The sequence below is a fragment of the Protobothrops mucrosquamatus genome, unplaced genomic scaffold (assembly GCF_001527695.2).
Source record: "Protobothrops mucrosquamatus isolate PMUCROS unplaced genomic scaffold, P.Mucros_1.0 scaffold144, whole genome shotgun sequence".
In the NCBI taxonomy this organism is placed as follows: domain Eukaryota; kingdom Metazoa; phylum Chordata; class Lepidosauria; order Squamata; family Viperidae; genus Protobothrops; species Protobothrops mucrosquamatus.
The window spans coordinates 49,144-72,004 of NW_015386510.1; the positions used below are offsets into that span (position 1 = coordinate 49,144).

A 22,861-nucleotide genomic window follows, 5' to 3' on the forward strand; every position below is an offset into this window, starting at 1 on the left:
CCATGTGTTTTTCTTGTACTGCTATGGCCAAACAATCAGTGTATCCAAATTTGCATCCCCTTGTCATTGGCATATCTAATATGTATGTTGAATAGTGTAGGTGCCATTATAGAGCTTTGTGGGAGGCCATTGTTTAATCTTTTTACCTTACTTATGTTGTCCCCCATTATTATCTGAAAAAACATATCATTCAGCTTGTTATTAGTTGATACCAGATGGATTCATAACTGGCTGACCAACCACACTCAATGTGTAGTCCTTAATGGAACTGCGTGTACATGGAGGAAAGTATGCAGTGGGGTACCCCAAGGCTCTGTCTTAGGCCTTGTATAGGTGATACCTGGTTCAACAGTAGTAACTGCTAGAGGGATCTTGGAGTCCTAGTGGACAATCACTTAAATGTGAGCCAGCAGTGTGCTGCAGCTGCCAAAAAAAGCCAACACAGCCCTAGGCTGCATTAACATGTGAAGTGTTAGTACCATTGATAAGACCATCCTTGGAATATTGTATTCAGTTTTTTTCACAACAATATAAAAAATGTTGCAGCTTTAGAAAGAGTGCAGAGAAGAGCAACAAAGGTGATTAGGGGACTGAAGACTAAAACATGTGAAGAACAGTTGCAGGAATTGGATATGTCTAGTTTAATGAAAGGAACGACTAGAGGTAACATCATAGCAGTGTTCCAATATCTCAGGGGCTGTCACAAAGAAGAGGGAGTCAAGCTATTCTCCAAAGCACCTGAAGGCAGGACAAGAAGCAATGGATAGAAACTAACCAAAGAGAGAAGCAACCTATAACTAAGGAGAAATTTCCTGACAGAACAATTAATCAGTGGAACAACCTGCCTCCAGAAGCTGTGAATGCTCCAACACTGGAAGTTTTTAAGAAAAGATTGAACAACCATTTGTCTGAAATGGTATAGGGTTTTCTGCTTGAGCAGAGAGTTGGACTAGAAGACCTCCAAGGTCCCTTCCAACTCTGTTATTCTGTTGTTCTACAATGCTGGTATAGAAAGTGAGAAGCAATTTTGAAGGTAATACCGGTGAAGTGAGCAAAGTGGATTTCCGCTATAAGCAATAATTAAGCTTTCATTCCCACTTGTTTAATGACTTGGTTGATTCATAAAATTACTCCCACAAAGAAACTAAATAGATATTTCTTTCATTTCCTCCCCCCCTCCCATTACAAACCACAAGAAGTTCCTACTTCTAACTAGCCATTCAGCGTTATGGAGCAAAGAGTGAGATACATGACCTATTGTTGGCTGCTTATATGTCTCAAAGATGAAGTGCCAATATTTTCACTCTGTAAACTGTCTGAGCTACCACTCTTACACACAGTAAGCATTTTGAAAATGCTCTCTGGTTTAAAGCATGGTTGGGCTAATGACCAAGCAAAGTGGTAAGCATGTCTCTGTGCAATCACCAGTGCCTTTTCATCCATGCCTCCCTCCAATTGTTGCTTCAGTTCTCCTGGGAGAAGCTTCATTCCATTGACTTCACAACATATTCCCCTTTTGAATGTTTGATGGGGCTGATTGTAAAGATTACCTCAGGCTTCCAGACCTGGCACTGCTTCTGTCTATTGTAATATTGAAGGAACTCCAAGCTATAAATCCATGATATGGGATTGCTGGCGCTAGGTCACTGGCGCCCCTTATAGCCGATGGCCCATTTGTCATGGTGCTATTTAGTTATGCCCTCAGCTATTTGCATTTTGTATCAGTGGCCGAACCATTCCTTGCTTAAAGAATTCCATTCCCCCCCCCTTTCAGCAAATGCAGACCAGATGTTTTCCTGAGCCTTTTTTGCTTTCGAGAATATTCAGCTTCTATTGCTATTCAGAGGAATGAATTCAGGTGACAAACATCTTTTCCAAAGTATCACTTTCTCCATTCTTGCTTCAGAGCTGCCTGAATAAAAGCAAACAATTGACAGCAGTGTTCCAAATGTCACTCTGAAACAAATTGTCTCTGTTTCTTTAAGCCTCCTGTATTTTTCCATCCAGATTGCTGAAAAATAAAACGTGTGCATTATTTATCACATGTACATAATTATTAACATCAGGAAATTAAACTATGAAAAAAGAAAGCCAAAGGAAATAAAACCAAAGGAGGGGGGGAAGTTGCATTTTGCCTTTTTCTAGTCAGGGTGAAAGGGGTGTTTGAAACAATATCCTAATATCCTACAGTAAAAGCCCAATCACTGTGTTTTCTGTACAAAACTCCACCCCTTGGGTGCATGAGACTTGGAAAAAGAGTTGCCCTTTGTAGTTTACTATAACATATAAAAGCTGTTAGCAGTTCGTGTAGCCAGCAGCTAGAAAGCTTGCAGTTTTCCCCACCCTCTTTCTTTCTCCTTGTAAGTTGGTAATAAGATACACTCTTTTTTTCCAAAGTTCACACTAGAGCACAGAAGAGAACTGTTTAACTTGGAAGAATAATAACACTAGGCTTTTTGATTCTGCAAAGAGGTAAGCCACTGAGCTCAGTTTCTGTTGCATGTCTTTTTATTATTATTATTACACATCTGATGTTCCTTGAATCAGTTGAGTGGCAGAAGGAAGATAGTGGTTTCCATGTTGTTTCCCTCTCTCTTTCTCCTGTCCTGATTTTTCTTTTGATTATGTCTCTTTAGTTTGAGTGCAGAACTTACTCCCAGTGATCCGAAACTTTTTTTCAGTTTGAAAATACTGTGTTGAATCCTTTTTGTAAGTTCTGGTCTGTACTAAGATGGTCACATATTTTATAGGACAATTTGTGTGTATTGTTGCTAGGCAACATGAGACATCAGAGAATTTCAATTAACTATTTGCAAACTTCATATATTTGTGCTGCACACATGAATCGATTTGGGAGATCTGCTGGGAAACTCAGCTGGAAGAAAAGATTTAGTCTGATCCCAATAATATTCTTTAACTCTTTTTCTTCCACAGATACTCTGTCTCCTGCCTTAAAGGAGACAATACTCACAGATCCTAAAATGACAGTCATTTCTGCCATGAGTGGGGCTCTCTTAATTACCATTCTCTGTGAAGCAAGTGCACTAGTGTTGCCCAATTCCTCTGACCTATTCCTGTCAACTAAAAATTACACTGATGTTGAAGCAGCTTTAAAAACTCATCTGGATTCTGCAAGCTTCCCAAAAATCAGGAAAAAGCGATATATCTCACAGAATGATATGATTACCATTTTGGATTATCACAATCAGGTCAGAGGCAAAGTGTTCCCACCTGCATCCAATATGGAATACATGGTAAGCAGTCAGGTCTTTATTCATTTCCTCATGTATGAACCTGGAAGGATCTTGCAAATAAAAAAAAAAGTATAATCTATTTAAGTTTCACATTGCCAAATAATGTTTTTTCTTCATAAAAAAAGCCAAGGCAAAAGCTTTTGAAATTTCTATAATAGTTTGCATGTGCTGAGTAATTCAGACCATTTTTTTCTTCCTCTGCCTATGCTGCAGCCATGGCATAAACTAATACACCATTATAACAGGCTTCTTTGGATCATATAATCTGAATGTACTAAAGTGCTTGATTAATTCTGTATTTGATTAATCCTGTATTATATGAAAGCAAGAGTTGATTGTGATAATTATTCTGGTTATATAGAAAAATGAAATTAAGTTCTTTAAGGCTATAGTCCTGCATGGTATTCTCATTGCATATAATAGTATTTCTCAATCAACATGCACATGAGTGAACCATAAATTTTAAAATGTGAAAGTAGGCATCAAATATTTTTATTGCTTGGAGTTCTTCTGAGGAACTCCATTCTGTCTGAAATCTGGCCCTGGTAAGTCTAATCAAATGTGCATGTTTTTCACTTTTCCTATTGCCAATTGTTGTCTCTCTTGTTTGTCTATAATTCTGTTAGATTTCTTAGAACAGTAAATCTGTGATATTTTTTAATGTCACTTAATATACTATACACATGGAAGATTATTTTACATAATTATCAAATGTATCAAATGTTTATATGTAATTAAAAACAGAGCAAAATCTTCAATAATATCAAAAGATGGGATTATTGAACCATAATAGTGCCATTATCAAATTTGACAGCATAAGCATTAAAATGACCTGCTCATATAAATTTACAGTATAAGAAAATTAAAGTTAAAATTTCTATTTCACATTGTATCTCTAAGGATTTATACATTCTTGCATCCATTTTTTAAAAAGCTTCTGAAACTTCCACATGACATCATTTGATAATCCCTCCACACCAGATGTGTCAAACTCCCAACGTCACATGACATGTCACGACTGTTTTTCCATTGCCAGCAATGGGGTGGGTGCGGTTTTGGCATGACGCATCCGACCTGCAGGCCGGCAGTTTGACCCCCTGCTCCATACTATTTTGAAACCAGCCATGTGGTCATCTAAGTTTTACCGTGCTCAGAACATTAAGAATAGACAAGGAAGATCAAGAGCCAATCACTGCTTTCTCCACCCAACTGACAGGGAAAAAAAATCTCTATTATTCAGCAAGTATCCTAATTTCCAAGATAGGGACTCCTGGAATAAAATAACAAAGTGTCATTCTTTCTGAATGTATACTCCCACTTATGATGGCAGGACACAACCAAGTTTTTCAACCAGGCAATTTCCCCAACAGTTGCAAATCTAATGTTAGGTTGAATTATAGAGCCTAGGTGTGGGTATAATGTAGGAGGGAAATGAATGGCATGATTGAACCTCCAAGGATTGTAGGTAAAGTAGAATGATAGTGCAATTTACACCAGAAATATTTGATACTGTTAGGATATGGTCCAGCACCAAAACAAAATGGGAAGGAGAACACAAGAAAGGACAACTGAGTTAATTTTGACTTTTTATACGGGTAATGGTGTCAAAAGACATTTGGTGTTATAAGTCTACTGGGTCAGGATAATCTGCCTTTATTTCTTAGTGGATCTCATACAGGAGTGGTTCTTTCCCAAACCAGCAGCACTTTGTTTCTATTGTGGTAGTTCTAGTAATATCTCACATGAACCATCCAACAGATATGTGAAGTTTGCCATGTTGTAGAACTAGCCTGTTTCTTGGAGTCTACAGCTATCATATACAGTATGCTACCCAATTTTGGATAATGGTCACTTTCTAATATTTGATAATAAGTGAAGCATATTGAAATCAACCTCACCAAGAATCAGTAAAATCCTTTTTTATTGGAATATAAAAATTATATTCTGAACTGTAGACATCCTTCTGTGGGGTATCACAGAGTTTGGTTCTTTTACCACTACTTTTTCAATATCTACATGAAACTCCTAGGAGAGGTTTGGATGACATATCATCCATATACTGATGGTACCTGAGTTCATATTGAGCTGGGCTGGACATACCATGGAGATCTTTACTGTTTGCTAAAGGGGCCTGGATGGAATGAATCAGGCTAAACATCAGCACATTGTTGCTGGTCCAGAAAACATCTGTTGCTCTGTCTGCTCCAGTTTTAATTCTGATGGGATGTCACTTCTGAAAGAGCAGATCTAGACTTGGAAGTTCTAGACTCAGCTATGCTGGATTAACAGGGGGATTCCATGGCCCAGGAAAACTTTGCCTGCCTCAGATAGTGTGCCAATTATGCTCCTACTTGGAACAATAGCTCCTGACACTAGTAACTCTTCTAGTAGTGACACGCTTTACATGGAGTCACCTTGGAAAAACTGCAACTGGTGAAAAATGCAGTGGATAAGAGTTCCCACAACTAGATAAAATCTATATTACAGGCACTACATTACCTTCCATTAGGTGTCCAGGTAAGGAACTGGTTTCAGTCATGACTTCATTTCCTGATATATTTGAAAGCACCTCACTTCCTCCTGGTGGAAACTGTCCATCCTATATGGTTTTCTTAGGTGGGGATGGTTAAGGTTCCCCCATATGTGAGATAAAAAAATGAGGGCTCAGAAGTAAATCTTGTTGTTTTTTTATAATGACTACTTATATCCCTCTTCCCGAGGGCTGAGTGGCATTTACTTGGCACTTTTTAGGTATTCTGTTTAGGTATTATTGGCATTCAAGGCTGAATTAGTATTATTAAGTTGGAATTGGCACCATTATTGCGTAATGTTAAATTGTTTTATTGTCTTGTTCTTAGGATTTTATTGCATGTTTGTTTTTATTTATCTTATAAACTGTGAGAGTAAACCTTGATTATGGTGATATACAAAGGCAATGAATATATAAATATGAAGTTGTTTGACTACTTCAAACTAATTTGTAAGACTTCAGAGCATGGGTGTCAAACTCGCCATGTCACGTGACGTATCGTGACTTTTTTCACATTGCCAGAACTGGGGTGGGCGTGACCTCTGCATGATGCAACTGGCCCACGGGCCGGCAGTTTGACAGCCCTGCCTTAGAAGATTAAAAAAACATTAGATGTGAGAAAAAGTGCTCTTTTATCAGAGATTATACATTTTGAACTAGCAGAGAGTTCTACCTGACCTAGAGCCAAATTATATGCAAGGGAATACTTCGTTGTATCAATCTTTGCTGTAAATTTTGTGGTGATTAACCTTTAATGTGTCTAAAATATAAAATGTTTGTTCTCAATTTTTCTGCAAATTTCATCATATTATCCTTAAACAAAAAGTGTGGTTTGTTTAAATCTTCCTTTGGATGCAGGATGTGAATCAGATGGGTCTACATTTGGAAAGGCCTAAACCAGAATGAGCCATATCATGTTTCAGATTGGCTCCCTAAATTGGATCAGGTGATTCTACATACTAATTTTTAACTCATGTTAACTTTTTCAGACTATATCTTTTTTTTCAACAATAAAATTCCACAAGCAAAACCTCTAAGTAAAAAACCAATGGTGAAAACGTGGTCCTTTCATATGGAGTAAACAAATGAAAACTTTGAGGAAATAATAGACCAGATGGGAATTAACAACATAAAAATACAAATGGGTTTTCCTTAAAAATATTTGAATAAAAATCTAGAAAAGTACAATGTGCAATGTACTTTTGTATGTACATTTTGAACTGATAGTAGTTTACTCTCAATTAATCCATGTATAAAGTAATAAGATATATAGCACTTTCTCCACAGCAGTGTCTCTCAACCTCTGTAACTTTAAGATGTTGAATTTCAACTCCCAGAATTCTGCATGGAGAGGTTGAGAAGCACAGCCTTACAATAAGGAATGCAATTCATATTTTTGGTGAGTGTGGGCCTATTTCAGTGATTAATATTTGGTTTTCTGTGATGAAAGAACAAATTAATAAAGGAATTTAGTTACCATTATGAAATAGCAGAATTTCTACTATTGCATTTTTTCCCATTCCATCTCCTTGCTCAGTTTCCTTACCTTCCCCTCTACATGGTCATAAACTCTAGAATCGGGAGCAATAGAATGAATATGATGAAAATGGACAAGGCTCTTCCTACAACAAGCCTTTAGAGAAACTGACTTATACCAAGTCAACATTTTGCAACTATTCAGGAGTTGTTTCTTAGCTCGTGATGTGCAACTGTGAATTTTTATTTATTTATTTATATGGGCAGCCATTTAAATGCATAATCCTAAAATAATAAAAACCACACACACACACGCACACACGTAACCTCAAAATACAAATACAAACTAAGTTAAAAGTAACCATAGCACAGTAGCCAAGCGTGATAATAAACCCACAACACAGTTGCACCTGTTTTGGGCTCAACTATCATCCAAGCCCAGCAACTGGGGAAGAATCAGATCTTCACAGCTTTCCAAAAAAGTTTTGGGGCCCTCTGGATCTCAGGAGGAAAGCTGTTCCTGCAGGAAAAAAGAAGTTCAATATAGTGAAAATGTCCACAAATTGGCTATTGCTTGTCGTAGATGCCTTATTTCTTGTAATGTGTTCAGTGGCAATCCAAGGATAAAAGCTCAGGTTTAATGAATTAGCTTTTAATTTATTTATTTACTTTTACTGGCACGCAAGGCTGCTTTGCATTGCAAAAAAAAAAAAAAATCACCAGGAACATGAGGCAATTGATAGGGCCAAAGCCTGTGTAGTGAGGGCTAAAATTAAATATGGGAAGCAAGAATCAGCTTCCCTGGACTATTCTTTCTTTTCTTCATCATCTATGGCTCCCCCAAAAAGCTGCCAGGAAAGAGACAGACTGCTTCTGTCCAGAGATTGCACAGGCTTTTGAAATTGGACCAATAGATGCAGGAAATTAAACAGAGGGCTGTATACATTCCTTGAACCACAGATTGCACACTTTTGTATTAGGCCATATAAAAGGATTGCACAGTCAGTGAAACTATTTACTTTCAAGTTCTTAAAAGGAAGTGAAAGCATTAGCATAGAAATGGAAAAAAATCTGGAAAAGTGCATTTGGAAAAGTTTATTATGGCCCAGCATATTAAGATCCAACATACTTTAAATCTGATAATACTTCTTGAGACACTAACATGCCAATTTAACCCCCAAAATGAAAGCAATACCGCATGCCATCTGAGAAAGAAAATGTGTGGTTCTGCATATGTGTACGTATGTACATTTTTGCAAAGAAGTTAGGAAAATAGTAAGTCTTTCATTACTTCAGATATAGTTATATCAATCTGGGGAATAGCACAATATGCAATTTGCATGTATCTAATGTCATTCTAAGAGATGGCATTCAGCCTTGAATGGTCTTACCCCTTGAGATTGCAGCTGAATCAACTGTCTACTTTTAAGACTTAAATTGATAAAAATAGTGCACTTAGTCAGTGAAGTGACTCATACTGACATCAGAAGCATAAGTTCTAAAATAATGCCAATCATTTTAAAGCTACATAATCTAGCACTGACGTTTGTAACTTAATTGCCTGGATAAAAACCAAGATGTTGTCTGGAACTGAGGATGAATTTCTCAACAGCTTAAGTCTGTTTTTATTTTATATGTAAACAAGATTACAAATTATATCTTTTCTCAAGCACTGACAGATCTTTTTAGTTTTTTTAAAAAAATGGCACTTGCACTTCTGGACTATTTACTGTATGTAGGCTCACAGCTTTGAAAAGGTAGAACAATCAAACTCAATATTGTAATTATTTATTTTAAACATTTAATTTTTATTAATCAATCAAACAGATAGCCAGTGTGGTACAGTGGTTAAGGTGCTAGAGTAGAAATGAAAGACTCAGAGTCATGGAAGCTAACTGATTCACTAGCTGCCCTCTTTCAGCACTAGACTGGGACGTTGAGCAACATCAATCTAATAAACTAGATTGGACTAGCAGGTAGATTGCAGTCCATACTTTCAAGAAGAATTCTTAGTCCTACAATGGATTGATAATAGCTAATCATCTTCATCATCATAAACTTTATCAATCAAATAACATAACTTTATGTAGATGAGAAAATAATCAGCCAAAGTGATCAATTCAAGTTTTTTTGGAAGCATGAACATGTTTTAAGAAATTTTCTTAACAAAAGAAGACAAACTCAGCAGACTTTAGTAGGAAATGAGCCCCCTTAAGGTTCTTTTATTCAGTTTAAACTATTCCTTGCAAATGTCACTAAAGTATTATGTACTTATTTTGTTAATACCAAATGTTAGATGCAGTAGGTAGGAACTTGCTTATAGTTGTGATATCTGGAAAGGCCATAAAAGATATTTGAAATTTTCTTGAAAAGAAAATCTTCAGTGCACCATAACTGCACTTGAAATCAACTTAGATTTAGGAACGTAGAGTTGGTAGGAAGTTACCATACATCAGAATGGATTGTTTACTATCTAGCCTTGCATTTTCTATTTTTACTTTGACTGGAAAAATCATACCAAGTCCACCCCTTTTGTATCAGATCTTCATAACCACCATTTTGTGTATTTGATCTCCCACCTTCCTATCAACATCACTGTTACAAGAAATGGATCATTACACCTGTCTAGACACAGTGATTTAGAGAATAATATAATGTCCTTTGCTAAACATGTCAGTTCATTCTATCTGAAATCAAATATTCAGTATTTTTCCCAAATCAGACTTTATAGCCTAACTACGAATCCTCTCACCTCTTTTAGAATGGTCTATCATATTTTTAATAAAGGAATACAGATAAATGGCTACAATTTCTAGAGGACTATTCACAAACTATAAGAAAAATATTTTTTAAACTATTTAAAAATACAGATTATCTTTAAAGATATTTTAAGAAAATACAGTTTTTGTTACAGGCACTGATCAGTCTGAAACTAGGCAAGATTGATCTGTCAATGATTGATTCTTCAAAATGTCTAATTTTCTCCAAAATTGAAAATGTATAAGCACATAGTCTTAAAAATGTTTGTAATGGACCCTACTTCCAAACTTTTTGTACTCTGTTTCCAAGACAGAGCTGACTTCGTTTTCTCTGAAGAATATTGTGTCTATAGATTTCACCCTAGCCAGTGAAAAAAATAACAAGAAAAAAAAGTTAAAAGCCATTTGTGGTTTTCCCATGACAATTACTGAAAGACACAAAGCTTTGTTTCCCAGTCTTATTTCTGAGTCAGATCAGGGTCAAACCTAGCAGGCTTATAGTGCGTGAGGTTAATCAAGCAATTCTCCAAAGCACCAAGTAGAATATGAACTAAATCTGGAAGGCGATCTGTTGTATTCATATGCACCTGAGTACTGCTGAAATGGACTCTTGGTAAAGCAGGAGTCTGAGTTGTATTGGTAGCTCTACTCTCATTCAAGGGAATCCAAATTAAGTCTCTACTTTAGATTTTCCACCTGAACACAGAGGTAGGACCATGGTCAGGAAACACATCCCAATTTTCTTATTCAAGATTTTCAAATGTTCAGGCACATTCAGATTCTGTGTGCAGGTTTATCTTCAGAAGTAAAGAGATGACTGCATATTGTAATAATTGCACAGAAATATCATATCTATGTAGTACGGACTTAAAGAAATATCAGTGCACATCTAACTACAATTAACTTCAATACTCTTATGCTTTGCAGGAGTTGGGGAAAATCTGGTGGGTGTTCTTTGAAGGCAGATGTTAATCTACCAGTGTCCAAAACTATTTCCAACTAACAACTATCAGAATACTGTCCCTCAATAATAGCATTTGTAGGCTTAATATCCTAGTTTGAGCCTGTACAATTTGTTTGGATGTGCATTCTACCTTTCCTGGTCCTGTTAATTAAGAACATACATTGTATCAGCAGATGGCAACACCTGATGAACCTTCAAGCTTTGAAGATAAATACTGCTCAGGTAATAGTCATGGACTAGGTTAAAAAGGTGATAGAAGACCCCAGAAGGCATCAGTGGTAAATGGTATCTGCATCTTTTTGCAAAGAAAAAACATAGCCTCCTAGTAAATTTGACTCAAAGGAGCTGTTGTGTAGATGTGCATTAGTAGACTAATGGCATCTCATTAAATATTAGCCTTACAAATGCCATGCACATTTAGTTTACTCCTCAGCAGAGGATACAGTGGCAGATACAACATAATTTTACTATAATTACTTTCTATTTCTACTTTTGTAGCTCAATGTAGGAAATGAAATCAAGGTCAGTTCATTAGTTCAATATCTACCTTTGTTTTGAAAATAAATGCAAGAAAAAAGTCAAAACCAGAATAAAACTTCCCAAAAAAATAAATGAATTTATTTATTTCTCATATTTCTAGGCTGCCTGACTCTAAATGTCTCTGGGACATTTGACATATAAAAAACAATAAAATCACCAAAAGTTCAATGTGGAATGTCATTGGGAGGATACAGCAACCAAACTCTCTCCCCTATGAGGAGAGACCAAAAAGGCCAATCAAACCTAACTAAACCAGGGACCAGGGGAAGAATAATGTTTTTAGTACTCTTAAAGGCAGCTAAGATGGGAGTGGTCAGAGAAATGCTATTCCAGAGCTCAGGTCCACTTCCTGGATCCTACTAGATGCTAATTCTGTCAAATTCTGAACAGAAACCATAGGAGCAGACCCCAGTACCTTGAACTGCACCTGGAAGCCAATTAGTAATCTGTGTAGCACTTGAAGCATGGGTGTTTATGGGAACAGTGTGATTTCCCATCATTGCTTGTACTGCTCTACTCTTGACATAGCTTCCCAATGGTTTTCAGACACCTATAGAGCACATTGTAACTATTCATCTGCAAGATAATCAGATACAGTTTTTATGTGGATAGCACAGGCATCCTCTGGAAGGTTCGGAAAAGTTGAACCAATTATGCAACTGTGGCTGCATAACTGAAGCCCTTCCCCTTTTAAATGTGCTTTAATTATGTAGTCATGGTCACCATCTTGACTTTTTGTTATCTCCTCTAGGATGTTCCTGTTGGGCAGTTCTCATTAAAACACCACCATATATATATTTAGTTTTCAAAAAGGCAAGCATAAAAGACATAATATGTGTATACTACTGCACATGTTTGAAAGCTGAGAGTAGCTAAAAAGAAGCACTTCAGTGCATATCTTAATTATTAGATAATTTAGATAAGGTTGGTCTCCAGCTTCAATCTGTTTCAAAATAATGGTGTACAAAGCTGTTAAAGCTGTTAATTATGATGGCTCTGTATTTTAGATATCTACTACAAGTTGAACCAGAAGAGATTATTTTCATTTGCTAGAGAAGGAACAGACATACTTTAGGTTTTAATTTTCAGCCTAAATTAGCTTTGAGTGGTACAACGTTAGTATGAGGACCCCAAAAAGACAGAGGCTGATTTTTTTTAATGGAAGTCTTTCTTTTATATATAACTGCATGATGGGGAAGGGAATTGAGACAAGAAGAAGCCTTGCATTTCAGTGACCTAAAGCCCTGCCTTCATATCAAATTAAACCATTGCTGATCAGTCCAATTACACATTTTGGACAATAGATAAATGATGCGGGTGAAAAGATCCTTAGTTTTACTATTTGATCCCCATAGTGCTAAATGTTTCCAGCAGCTGTTGTTGATGAATATGATTTATTCACACATATAGCCTGCTCCATTCTCTGAGTCCTAGTGTAATTCAAAAACATTGAGTACTTCATCCATCATTTTTATAGCACCATATTCAATAAGAGTAAATGGAACATACTAGTAAGTTAATTGCTTATTCTTAGCTAAACTTCTAACAATCAGCTTCACTGCATTCAGAAAAAGGTGCCATTATTTCTTACAAACACTGCTTACTTTGAATAAAAATCTGTCAACCTACTTATTTGAAAGTTTGCATTGGTGCAACTTAGAAGTAATTTTCAAGTACTTTTTTTTAAAAAAAGGAATTTAGCTTGGAACACCTCACACTGATTTCCCAGGCATGTTTCACCCACTCTATTTGGAGTTCTTATTTTTCTCATACCCCACTTGGTAAAAGGTAAATGATACATAAACTTACTACTACTAAAACAAAAAATGAAAATAATCTAGGAGAAAGTAAAATACAATAATAAAAGAGCATAAATTCTGCACAGTGAAAAAAAGGTGAAGCAAATGCTAGATTAGACAGATGCTGATTTGTTCAAGCTGGTCTTTTCTTAAGGAAAATAGGATCTCAGAACAGACCTCAGTTAACAATCACAGCCAAGAAACAAAACAAGATCATGGTGAGAATCTTATATTTATTCTGTCTTTATTTTGAGCCAGATCTTTAGAAAAATAGTTTCCAAAGTAAGCATGAGCATGTATACGTGTATCAAGAACTAGTCGCTTCTTCAATATACAAGGGTAGAATCTATGTAAATGTTTAGCTATATTTTTAAAAATCAGACTTGTCCCTGTAAAGTTTTAATAATTTATCAACATCTGTAAATGTGTAGACAATTCCGTTTTTTAAAAAGGATTTCTTCACCCACTCCCTTGACATACATAAACCAAATAATACAATCCACATAGTGGCTTTTTGTGCAAGAACAGATCCAAATATTAAAGTCACTCAAGCCAAGAAATGTGTTAATAATGAAATATCACAGACCAATTTGAGGAATAGGCACTGGAAATTATCCTTTTAGTACAAAGTGCTTCCAGTACAATTTTAAAAAGAAGAAATGTTTATTTTCGAATGGCCTTGGAATCATTGCTTTTCCCCTACCCCCAGTTCTTCTAAAAATGGTTTGATTTGTTGAATATGTACCACATGCACATTTGTTGGTGGAACCTGTTTTAAAAATTGGTAATTCCAAAATAAATTCTGTGAGGTCTCTCGCAAAATACAAGCATCAGAATTACGCATATGTTATTACTTTAATACAGTCAGTTTTCCACTAATCTCTCAGTATTAAATGGAGAAAATCTCCACATTATGAGATGATATATTTATTAAAGTAAGAATTCAAACTTTATATAAAAGTATGTAAAATAATCAGCATTTCTGCTACTCAACCATCAATAGAAATGCAGAGATAAACTACATTTACATACCATGCAAAAGGGACAATATAGAAACTGAGAAGGAAACAAAAAGGCCAGAACACCTTCTCCCCAGCAGCCAAACCCAGATAAGTAGGAATTAACACTGGACAAACAGTCAAGGGCACAAACAATACTGTAATCAAGGAACTATCAAGGAGACAAATTAGAAGACGAACAATCAAGCAGAAAACAAGGAACTACCAAGGAGAAAGCCACACAAACAGTGGCAGGGCAGGCTACAACAGAAAGCAAACCCACACTCCCTACACTCTCTAGCACTGATAATGTTATTTAGTCAGGTAATGAAAGATCTGCAAGCAAACAACCAAACAAACACAGAGAGCACCAAGGAATGCACAGTTCAACAGTGAGTTGTATTTAATTTCTTCTAATGATGCTCTTAATTCACCTGCACATTTGATACAAAAGAATATGATGTTTTAGGCTGAGTTATTGACTGACATGTACTGATTTTGTATGATAAAAATTTTGTCTAAAAATATAGTCTGAAGAAATTCTGACAGATTGAAGATTTAGTTGTTGATACATGTCAACAACTTTTGAATTTCTAAAAATTGTTTTCGGTTTACTCAGAAAAAACACCCTCAACTTTTTTTTTGTCTTCATTCTGAATTATCTAGAAAGTATTTATCATAACAACGGATTCCAGGCCTTTGGAATCTCTTTTATTTTTACTACAACCACAGTATATATTGAAAAGACTAAGTGCAAAAAAATAGTTCATCGGGTAGATACCTGTCAGCCATAAAGAATAGGTAAACTAACTAATTGTGAAAATTGGATTTAATCCTGAGGACCCTCAGGTGCAGCAGGAGAAAGAGTGTCAATTTTAGTGAATTAGATATTCACTTCATTACGGTCTATGTCTTTATAGTCTCATGCAGAAATCAACATGTAATACAAGAGTTAGATGAGCAAATGTTAGTACAGTGCTTCTAGCACAAGAAATGTTTCCTTTTTATCATGCATTGGTAAAAATCTGTATTAAGTACTGTGCTGATTTGTAGATATCACAATTTAAGGATTCTGAAAATAGATTGAGTGTTGGAAAACACGGATGATCAGAGAATTAGAAACTATGAAGGGGTAGAGTATGTTTCACTGTGACAGAGATTAAGGAAGCCAGTTTGGTCTAATTGTTAAGGCAAAAGGCTAAAAACCAGGGGGCAATGAGTTCTATTCCTGCCTTAGGCATGAAAGCCATTTGGGTGATTTTGGGCCAGTCATTCTCTCTCAGCCCAACTCATCTCATGGGATTGTTGTAAGGAAAATAGGAGGAGGAAGGTGTGTTGGATATATTTGCTGCCTTGTTATTTATAAAAGTTATTTATAAAAATAATAAAGGCAGGAACTAATAAATGAATGAATGAATGAATGAATGAATGAATGAATGAATGAATGAATGAATCAATGAATGATATAACAGCACTTTTCAAATACTTGAAGGGATATCACACAGAACAATTTGTTCTGTCTTTTTAACAGTGATGAGTACAGACACATGAATTCATATTGCACAAAGATAGATTCTGTCTACAAATTAGAAAAAAATATTGACAATGGAAAGAATTACTCAGAGAAGAGATAGGTCCCCTTCCCTGGATGGGTTGAAGCAGATTCCAGCTGTCTTTTGGGATCTTTTAAGTAGGATTTTTGCTCTGGGCAGGTATTGAACTCTATGGCTTAAGGAGACCCCTTCATCTGGATGATAATGTCTGCATTTCTTAATTCGATTAATGTGAAATTTCAACTAATAAAGCCAGAGATCTCATACATAAATAATCAGTTGGCAAATTTAGTTTCTTTATAATTATTTATTATTTATTCATTTTCCTTCTTTCAAACCTGCCTAGGAAACATTTTGACCACATTTAAATTAAGTTTAAAAGCATTTAAATATAAAATTAATAGATTTAAGTGTAATTTAAGTTCAAACTATTGCTCTCAGATTAAATTTTATTTAAAGTGTAGCACTTTAACTTGCTTTGATCTGAAGGGTTCTTTAGTAAAGTCATTTCAAAAAATGGTTTTCCTCAAAAATCAAATTAAACTTTATTTTGCAAAAATTTTATTGGGGAAATAATTTATATTTTGCTGGGTTTAGCTCATTAAATACAGTGATCTACATGAAAAAAACAATAAATTGAGTAGAACAGACAAGACCTATTAAAAATTGGCATATATAGCAAAGGAGATGGAGAACCAATTATATTAGCATCATGCACAAACATTCATTGGGTGGCTGTGAACATTTATTTCTGAATTTTGGTTTTCTCTATGTAAAATAGGAACAGTAGTAAAAGAATCAGGAGTAATTATTGCAAACTTTTTGAATATTTCCAAATCAATTTAAGCCCAAATAGTCTCCATACAAATTCTTTTTTGTAACATGTTTGCCATAAGTGGGACTGTGAATCAGGAAGAATGATGGTTCAAATAAAAAAAATGATCCTGGCCCACTGACCCATTTCCTGGAGCAGCTGACTGCTGATACCTAACAGGGAACATTTCAGAATGAAGCATAAGGAGCAACAGTGTTCATTTCAAGAACTACACTAGACATTTTAATGCTTCCTATGAGGATTCTTCAGGGCAAACAGTCAGGGCAGATACATTGCTGTCCTGTTTAATACCTCCATAATATCATAGATCTTTCTCCAAGTTTCTTAGGCTTCAAGTATCCAATTCTTTTTCACCATTACTACAAGATTGATAGAAATGCAGAATCTTCAAAATCCATGTTTGTTTAGAAATTTCTTAAGTCACTAAAGGATTGTTAGGATACTATGCTAATGCTTGGAAGAAAGACTACTTGTTAACAGAAGTTGTGTGTTTGTGCTCAATGTAAAGAGGTCTTCATTTAAGTTTATTTGAAGTTAATGTTGCTGATGTGGAGAAACTGGAAGAGGCACAAAACACTCAATATCCATGTTTCTGGTATGAATTGGACTAGTCAGTTGCCTTCATACGGAGGGGTATGCAGCTTGTGTGTCGTTTGAAAAATGGATGGAATAAAATTGAATAAACAGTCTTTTCAAAAGTGTAACTTTCTAATAAATTGCCTAGGATTGAAGCTCAGCCAATTCATCTTCATAATGTTTGATCAGTTCATCACGCTGGACAAAGAAACATGGAAGAATTGACTAACTAGGTTTTGGGGTGGTCCGCCACCAGGTCTTCAATAGTATAATTTGATCATTATATTGTTCAATCCAATTGATATTTCTGAACTCCTTTTCAGTATTTAGGATAAATAAAAATATTATATTTTGCCAGGTGTGGGATGATAATCTAGCTAAATCTGCAGAAGCTTGGGCAGCTACTTGCATTTGGGACCATGGCCCTTCTTACTTGTTGAGATTTCTGGGACAAAATTTATCTGTACGGACTGGAAGGTAATTAAATTTAATATATATTTGTTTCAAGCCATTAATTTTCAAGCATCTTTTATCCTGCAATTTTATGAGAATGAAGTAATTTTCAGAAAATAAACAATATATATGTCTATATATAATATATGACTTAGGCACATTAGTAATACTGAACATTCAAAAATATCATTTTTTTCTTATTTTAATTTTGCTCAGATATCGATCCATTCTCCAGCTGGTGCAACCCTGGTATGAAGAAGTGAAAGATTATGCCTTTCCATATCCTCAGGACTGCAATCCAAGGTGTCCAATGAGATGCTACGGACCAATGTGCACACATTATACCCAGGTGATATTGGTTCAGTTTTCCTGTATCATTCTTCAGTTCAAAGCTTACGTCTATGTGATAAGTGTGTTATTTTCAGGCTGGACTTTTAACAAATAAATCTTACTATTCCTTTAGATGGTTTGGGCCACTTCCAACAGAATAGGTTGTGCAATCCACACTTGCCCTAATATGAATGTCTGGGGGGCTGTTTGGAGCCGAGTTATTTATCTGGTATGCAACTATGCCCCAAAGTAAGTTTCTCTATTTTCATTTCATCTATTGTTGCATATTGTCTCAGCACACAAGCCATCATTGTAACTCATTTTCTAATTCATTCAGGTTATATGCTATAAAGTTATGTTATCCATAGGTTATACATGTAACTTTGGATATGTTGGTATTCCGTAAAAGTAAATCAGGGCAGTTATAATTCCATCTATCAAAGAAATATAAGAATACCCTGTTGCTAAACCTCATATCATGTTTTTAAATGACAATAGCAAAAGGGGCAAAGAATTATCAGCAGCAAATATTTGGCATGTATTTGAAAATTGCTAGCAAAAAGCATTGAATTTTAAGAACATGTGATTCGGTTATAAACAATCTGCAACCTCCGAATTTTATTTACCTTAAATGAGTTAAACATAGGAGGAGTCTGTCTCAGTCTATTTGTATTGTAACTTGTCTTCTTATGAGATTTTTCTGGTTCTACCCATAAATATCCAGTCCTATATCCATAGGAATTGGGGCTAAAATCTAAGTGAATTCATCTTGAATAAAGGTAGATTCTGCACCTAAGAGCAATTGTACGATAGACTGCTATGCAGGTAACAAAGGGAAAAAGTATATTTTATGTTATTCAATAAAGAATATTATGAAATATTCAGCATACTAAGTATATTATTTGTTTTTTCCTCCTTAGGGGAAATTGGATAGGAGAAGCACCATATAAGGTTGGGGTGCCATGTTCTGCTTGCCCTCCCAGTTATGGAGGATCATGCACTAACAATCTTTGCTTTCCCGGAGTGACATCAAACTACTTATATTGGTTTAAATAAATGGTACAATTGTTTTAATGAAATGCATGTGTAACAAAATCTTGTATATTGACGTTTGCATATATTGTATATATAATGTATTGATTCATTAATATTATTATGGACTTTATGTAATAATATGAACATTAGTTTTTAGAGATATAATGTATATTTAAATATTTCTGTTTAAGTGACAGTGGACCACTGATAGCTACAGATTAATAATGTGCCTTAAGCAACAAAGACAAAGAAAATTGGAATAGGAATTAAAGTGATTAAGTTTAGTCCCTTAAAGGCCTTAAAAGAATGTATCTTCAAATATTTTATATTTATAGGCCTGGGCACAAAATGAACTCTAAATTATTATATCTAATCCTTTGAGCTTACTTGTGTGCATATGTATGTGTTTTACAAAAATCAGAAAACAAAATATATCCTAGCTACAAATTGAAAAGTTTAAGTAACTCAAATTGGTAGAATATCAATATGGGATATTTCTTTGTGCCACTATTTAGAATGAGCAACGTTATGATATTTTTGAAAAATATACCCAACCAAGTGCAATTTTATAAAAGAACACAAAGTTTTCCAGAAAATTTAACAGAAGAAAAAACAATACTGAGATTATAATGGTGTATATTTGTACAGCTTTAGTCTTGTATTTAGTAGCAAAAAAAGTAAAGGAAACTTTTTCCTTTTCCTTTATTAAAAATATATGTGCAATTGTGGCAAAATTCTGTAGATTAACTTTAGTTTTCTGCTTAGAAATATACTTAGTTATGTTGCTATAGTTAAACAAAGTCCTAACTTGGACACGAAAGTCAAAGCAATTTGGCTATCATCTGATGGTCACATACACTCTTCTTCCTGTTTGTGATACTTGAGGCCACTGCTGTTCCTGGAGTTTTGCATTGTGAACTACTTGACTCCTATCAATGATATTCTTTGCAGGTAGAGTGGAGCAGATGGGTGCTGCCATGCTAATGTGGATCCCAGGTTCATTAGAGGATGTGCAATAATATCAGAAATTGAACTGTTTAATTTTGATAAAGTTAGATATATTTTAAACAGCATCAGGTTTATTATTACCTGGATATTCAACACAGGCCGGACTGTAATAAGAAGGCACTCTTCTATCCATATATAAGCTAAACATTAATTTAGAGTCAAATATCTTGCTTCTTAATGGAGAAAGAATATTACAGTAGTTTGCTTTATGGTAACCAAGAATTTCCCCAGCACTAAAATAGTTACTGGATAGCAATTATACAACTGAACTTCTATGGGGTACATGCTGTTCCACTAACTATATTCCATAATTCATTGGCAAAAAGATACTCAAGAAATAGTTCTGTAACATTACAAGTAAACATTACAAGTAACCTGTTGACCTCTCATCACTGTCAATGTAGCGAGGGACTCATTCTGCCATAGGGAAAAAAACTCTTTGGGTCCAGTATGATTTTAGTTTGCGGAATAGGTTATAATCCTTTCTAGGTACTAGAAGGAGTGGTGAGCAAAAAAATGCTATATATTTAATGAGTGATATTTAAAGTGTAATCACTTTCAGAAGTAGTATAGTGTGCTTTCTGAATTGTACATACCTGATTCTGTATTGCAGCTGAAGCTATTACAAAGAATATACATGCATTTAGATTTTAGCGATAATTATTCTTCTACATTGATATAAATAACCTGATTCTATAGAATATTATCTTTTAATAACTCAGACCAGAAAACTTTACTATCAAACTGCTGCATAGGACTTTTTATAGCATGCAGAAATGGTGCTAATCTAGGGCAAAATCCTGGCTCTATTGAAAACAATGCCCATTTTTTTTCATTGTTTTCAGAGAAACTATGGTTCATCTACCTATCTATTATAAACACACTGTTAATTAAAACAAGTACAACATAAGCTATTTCATACGAGCAGCTTCTTAAAGCAGGCAGCAGGAACTTTCTTCATAGACCTAAAAGACTTTTGGTGCACTGGTTGAGGAACTGACTTTTCTATCTTAATTATATAATGATGTTATTAAATTACCTGCATGGTTAACCCAAAATCACATAATATTTATCAGCTCTATTGGTTTTTGCCAAAGATGGTTAAACCATATTTCCTAGAAGTTTAGGATTTCTCAGTGAAAAAAAATAGTAATGAAAAGACAGCATTTCAGGAAGGAATTTGATTACTGTCAACTATTACTGCTCTTCATCTGAGTTGTAAAATATATCTTGGTTATATTTTAAGGTACATAGATCTAGTTTGTAGGAATGGCAAAGCCTAGCATGTCTGGATGATGAGCCATATTTATCAACTTTTGGCAGATGTATATGTTGTCTGGCAGACACATCTGGGCTCTTTGGTAAACAAATTGATGTGGAAAATATTCTTTGAGTTTACAAAGTTTGAAAACCGCCAGTTTACATAAAAGGAAAGCTGAAAAATGCTCATTTTCTCACATAGCCAGTAGTATCAATGGGTGCTTGATCAAGTAGCTCAGCCTGAAGCTACAGTATGTATCTGTGTAAAATAGATAGATAGATAGATAGATAGATAGATAGATAGATAGATAGATAGATAGATAGATAGATAGATAGATAGATAGATAGATTGATTTACTGTGGCCTTGGACAATCCTATGGCAGATATCTGAAGCACCAACCACCCAGTCACTATTTTTTTCAGCAAATATACAGAGTCCCAATTTGGAATGTTGATCCACTGGTTGTAACAGGAATTGACAGAATGGTTTGTACCTGAGCCTGATGTGCGGGGATGAAACAGGGTGATTGGGCAAAGTCAGTCAATTGGATTTTATGTTTAAGGCAGAACTCACAGTCTCCTGGTTTGGTGCCTTAACCACTAGACCAAAATGTGTTGGCATATTGTCACACCAATTTAACTCTGAAGCTGGTGCTATATTATATAACTAAGGTGCTACATTATTTTATCAATTATCTTGTACATTTCAGTTACTCCAAATCAGGCAACTGGCTTTAATGAAATTTAGGTGGTTTAACAACAACAGCAGAGCTGACCTACAATAGTGATCTAAGATTATGACATTGATCTTTTGATTAAAACACTCATTGATATGGTTATAAATCAATTGTTTAAAGATAGTGGACATTACAGAGGGTAATTTCAACATGTTTATACAAAACTGTAAGAGTCTTGGTTGCAATGAGCTTAAATACAAAGATACAGTGAGAATTTACAATAATAATTAAAAAAGAATGGATGGGCACTGAATTCAAAGCATAACCCAAAGTCAAAAATAGAAACAAAACTTCATTAAACAAGTTGCCAAGAAATCAAACCTCCATATATTTCACCACAGATAGAAAATGCTGCACCAATACAGCACCAAGGAACCCTTGCAAATAGCTTTCCAGTATGTTCCTTGGAATGCGGCAATCTAAGATATTTTACTCATGAAGTCTGAACTCATGAAGTAATATATCAAAATATATGAAATTTAAGTTTTAAAAGTAACTTGTGGATCTAATAGATACACATTTGTAAATATATATATATCACAGAAATCCAGCCATCAGAAAGCTCTGAATGATTTTGATTGCATATATACATACTGTGGAAAAACAATATAGTTTGCTGCTATATAAGCAAGCTTTATTAGCACACTAATGCAACTTAAGTGTTAACACATTAGGTAATTGTTGCTGTTGCTGCTGCAAAAAGGTTAATCTCACTTTTTTCCCCTTTCTGGTTGGAACACAGTGCTTTGATTC

The 22,861-nt window shown here is 35.0% G+C and overlaps 1 protein-coding gene across 1 annotated transcript; it reads left to right on the forward strand.

The window, feature by feature from the left end:
• Positions 1-2,348: 2,348 nt before the first annotated feature.
• Positions 2,349-22,337, forward strand: PI15 (peptidase inhibitor 15). The gene is made up of 6 exons (XM_015813226.1): positions 2,349-2,472; positions 2,935-3,254; positions 17,643-17,761; positions 17,954-18,086; positions 18,201-18,316; positions 18,988-22,337. Exons 2-6 carry the CDS (start codon positions 2,982-2,984, stop codon positions 19,121-19,123), a joined length of 777 nt encoding a protein of 258 aa, XP_015668712.1. The 5' UTR covers positions 2,349-2,472; positions 2,935-2,981; the 3' UTR covers positions 19,124-22,337.
• The last annotated feature ends 524 nt before the right edge of the window (positions 22,338-22,861 follow it).

Bases quoted from the DNA above. Each gene is read 5' to 3' on its own strand.
- PI15 (XM_015813226.1), top strand. From the start codon at position 2,982: ATGACAGTCATTTCTGCCATGAGTGGGGCTCTCTTAATTACCATTCTC. The intron at 3,255-17,642 runs GTAAGCAGTCAG...ATATTTTGCCAG, and splicing joins CATCCAATATGGAATACATG to GTGTGGGATGATAATCTAGC. The intron at 18,087-18,200 runs GTGATATTGGTT...CTATTCCTTTAG, and splicing joins TGTGCACACATTATACCCAG to ATGGTTTGGGCCACTTCCAA.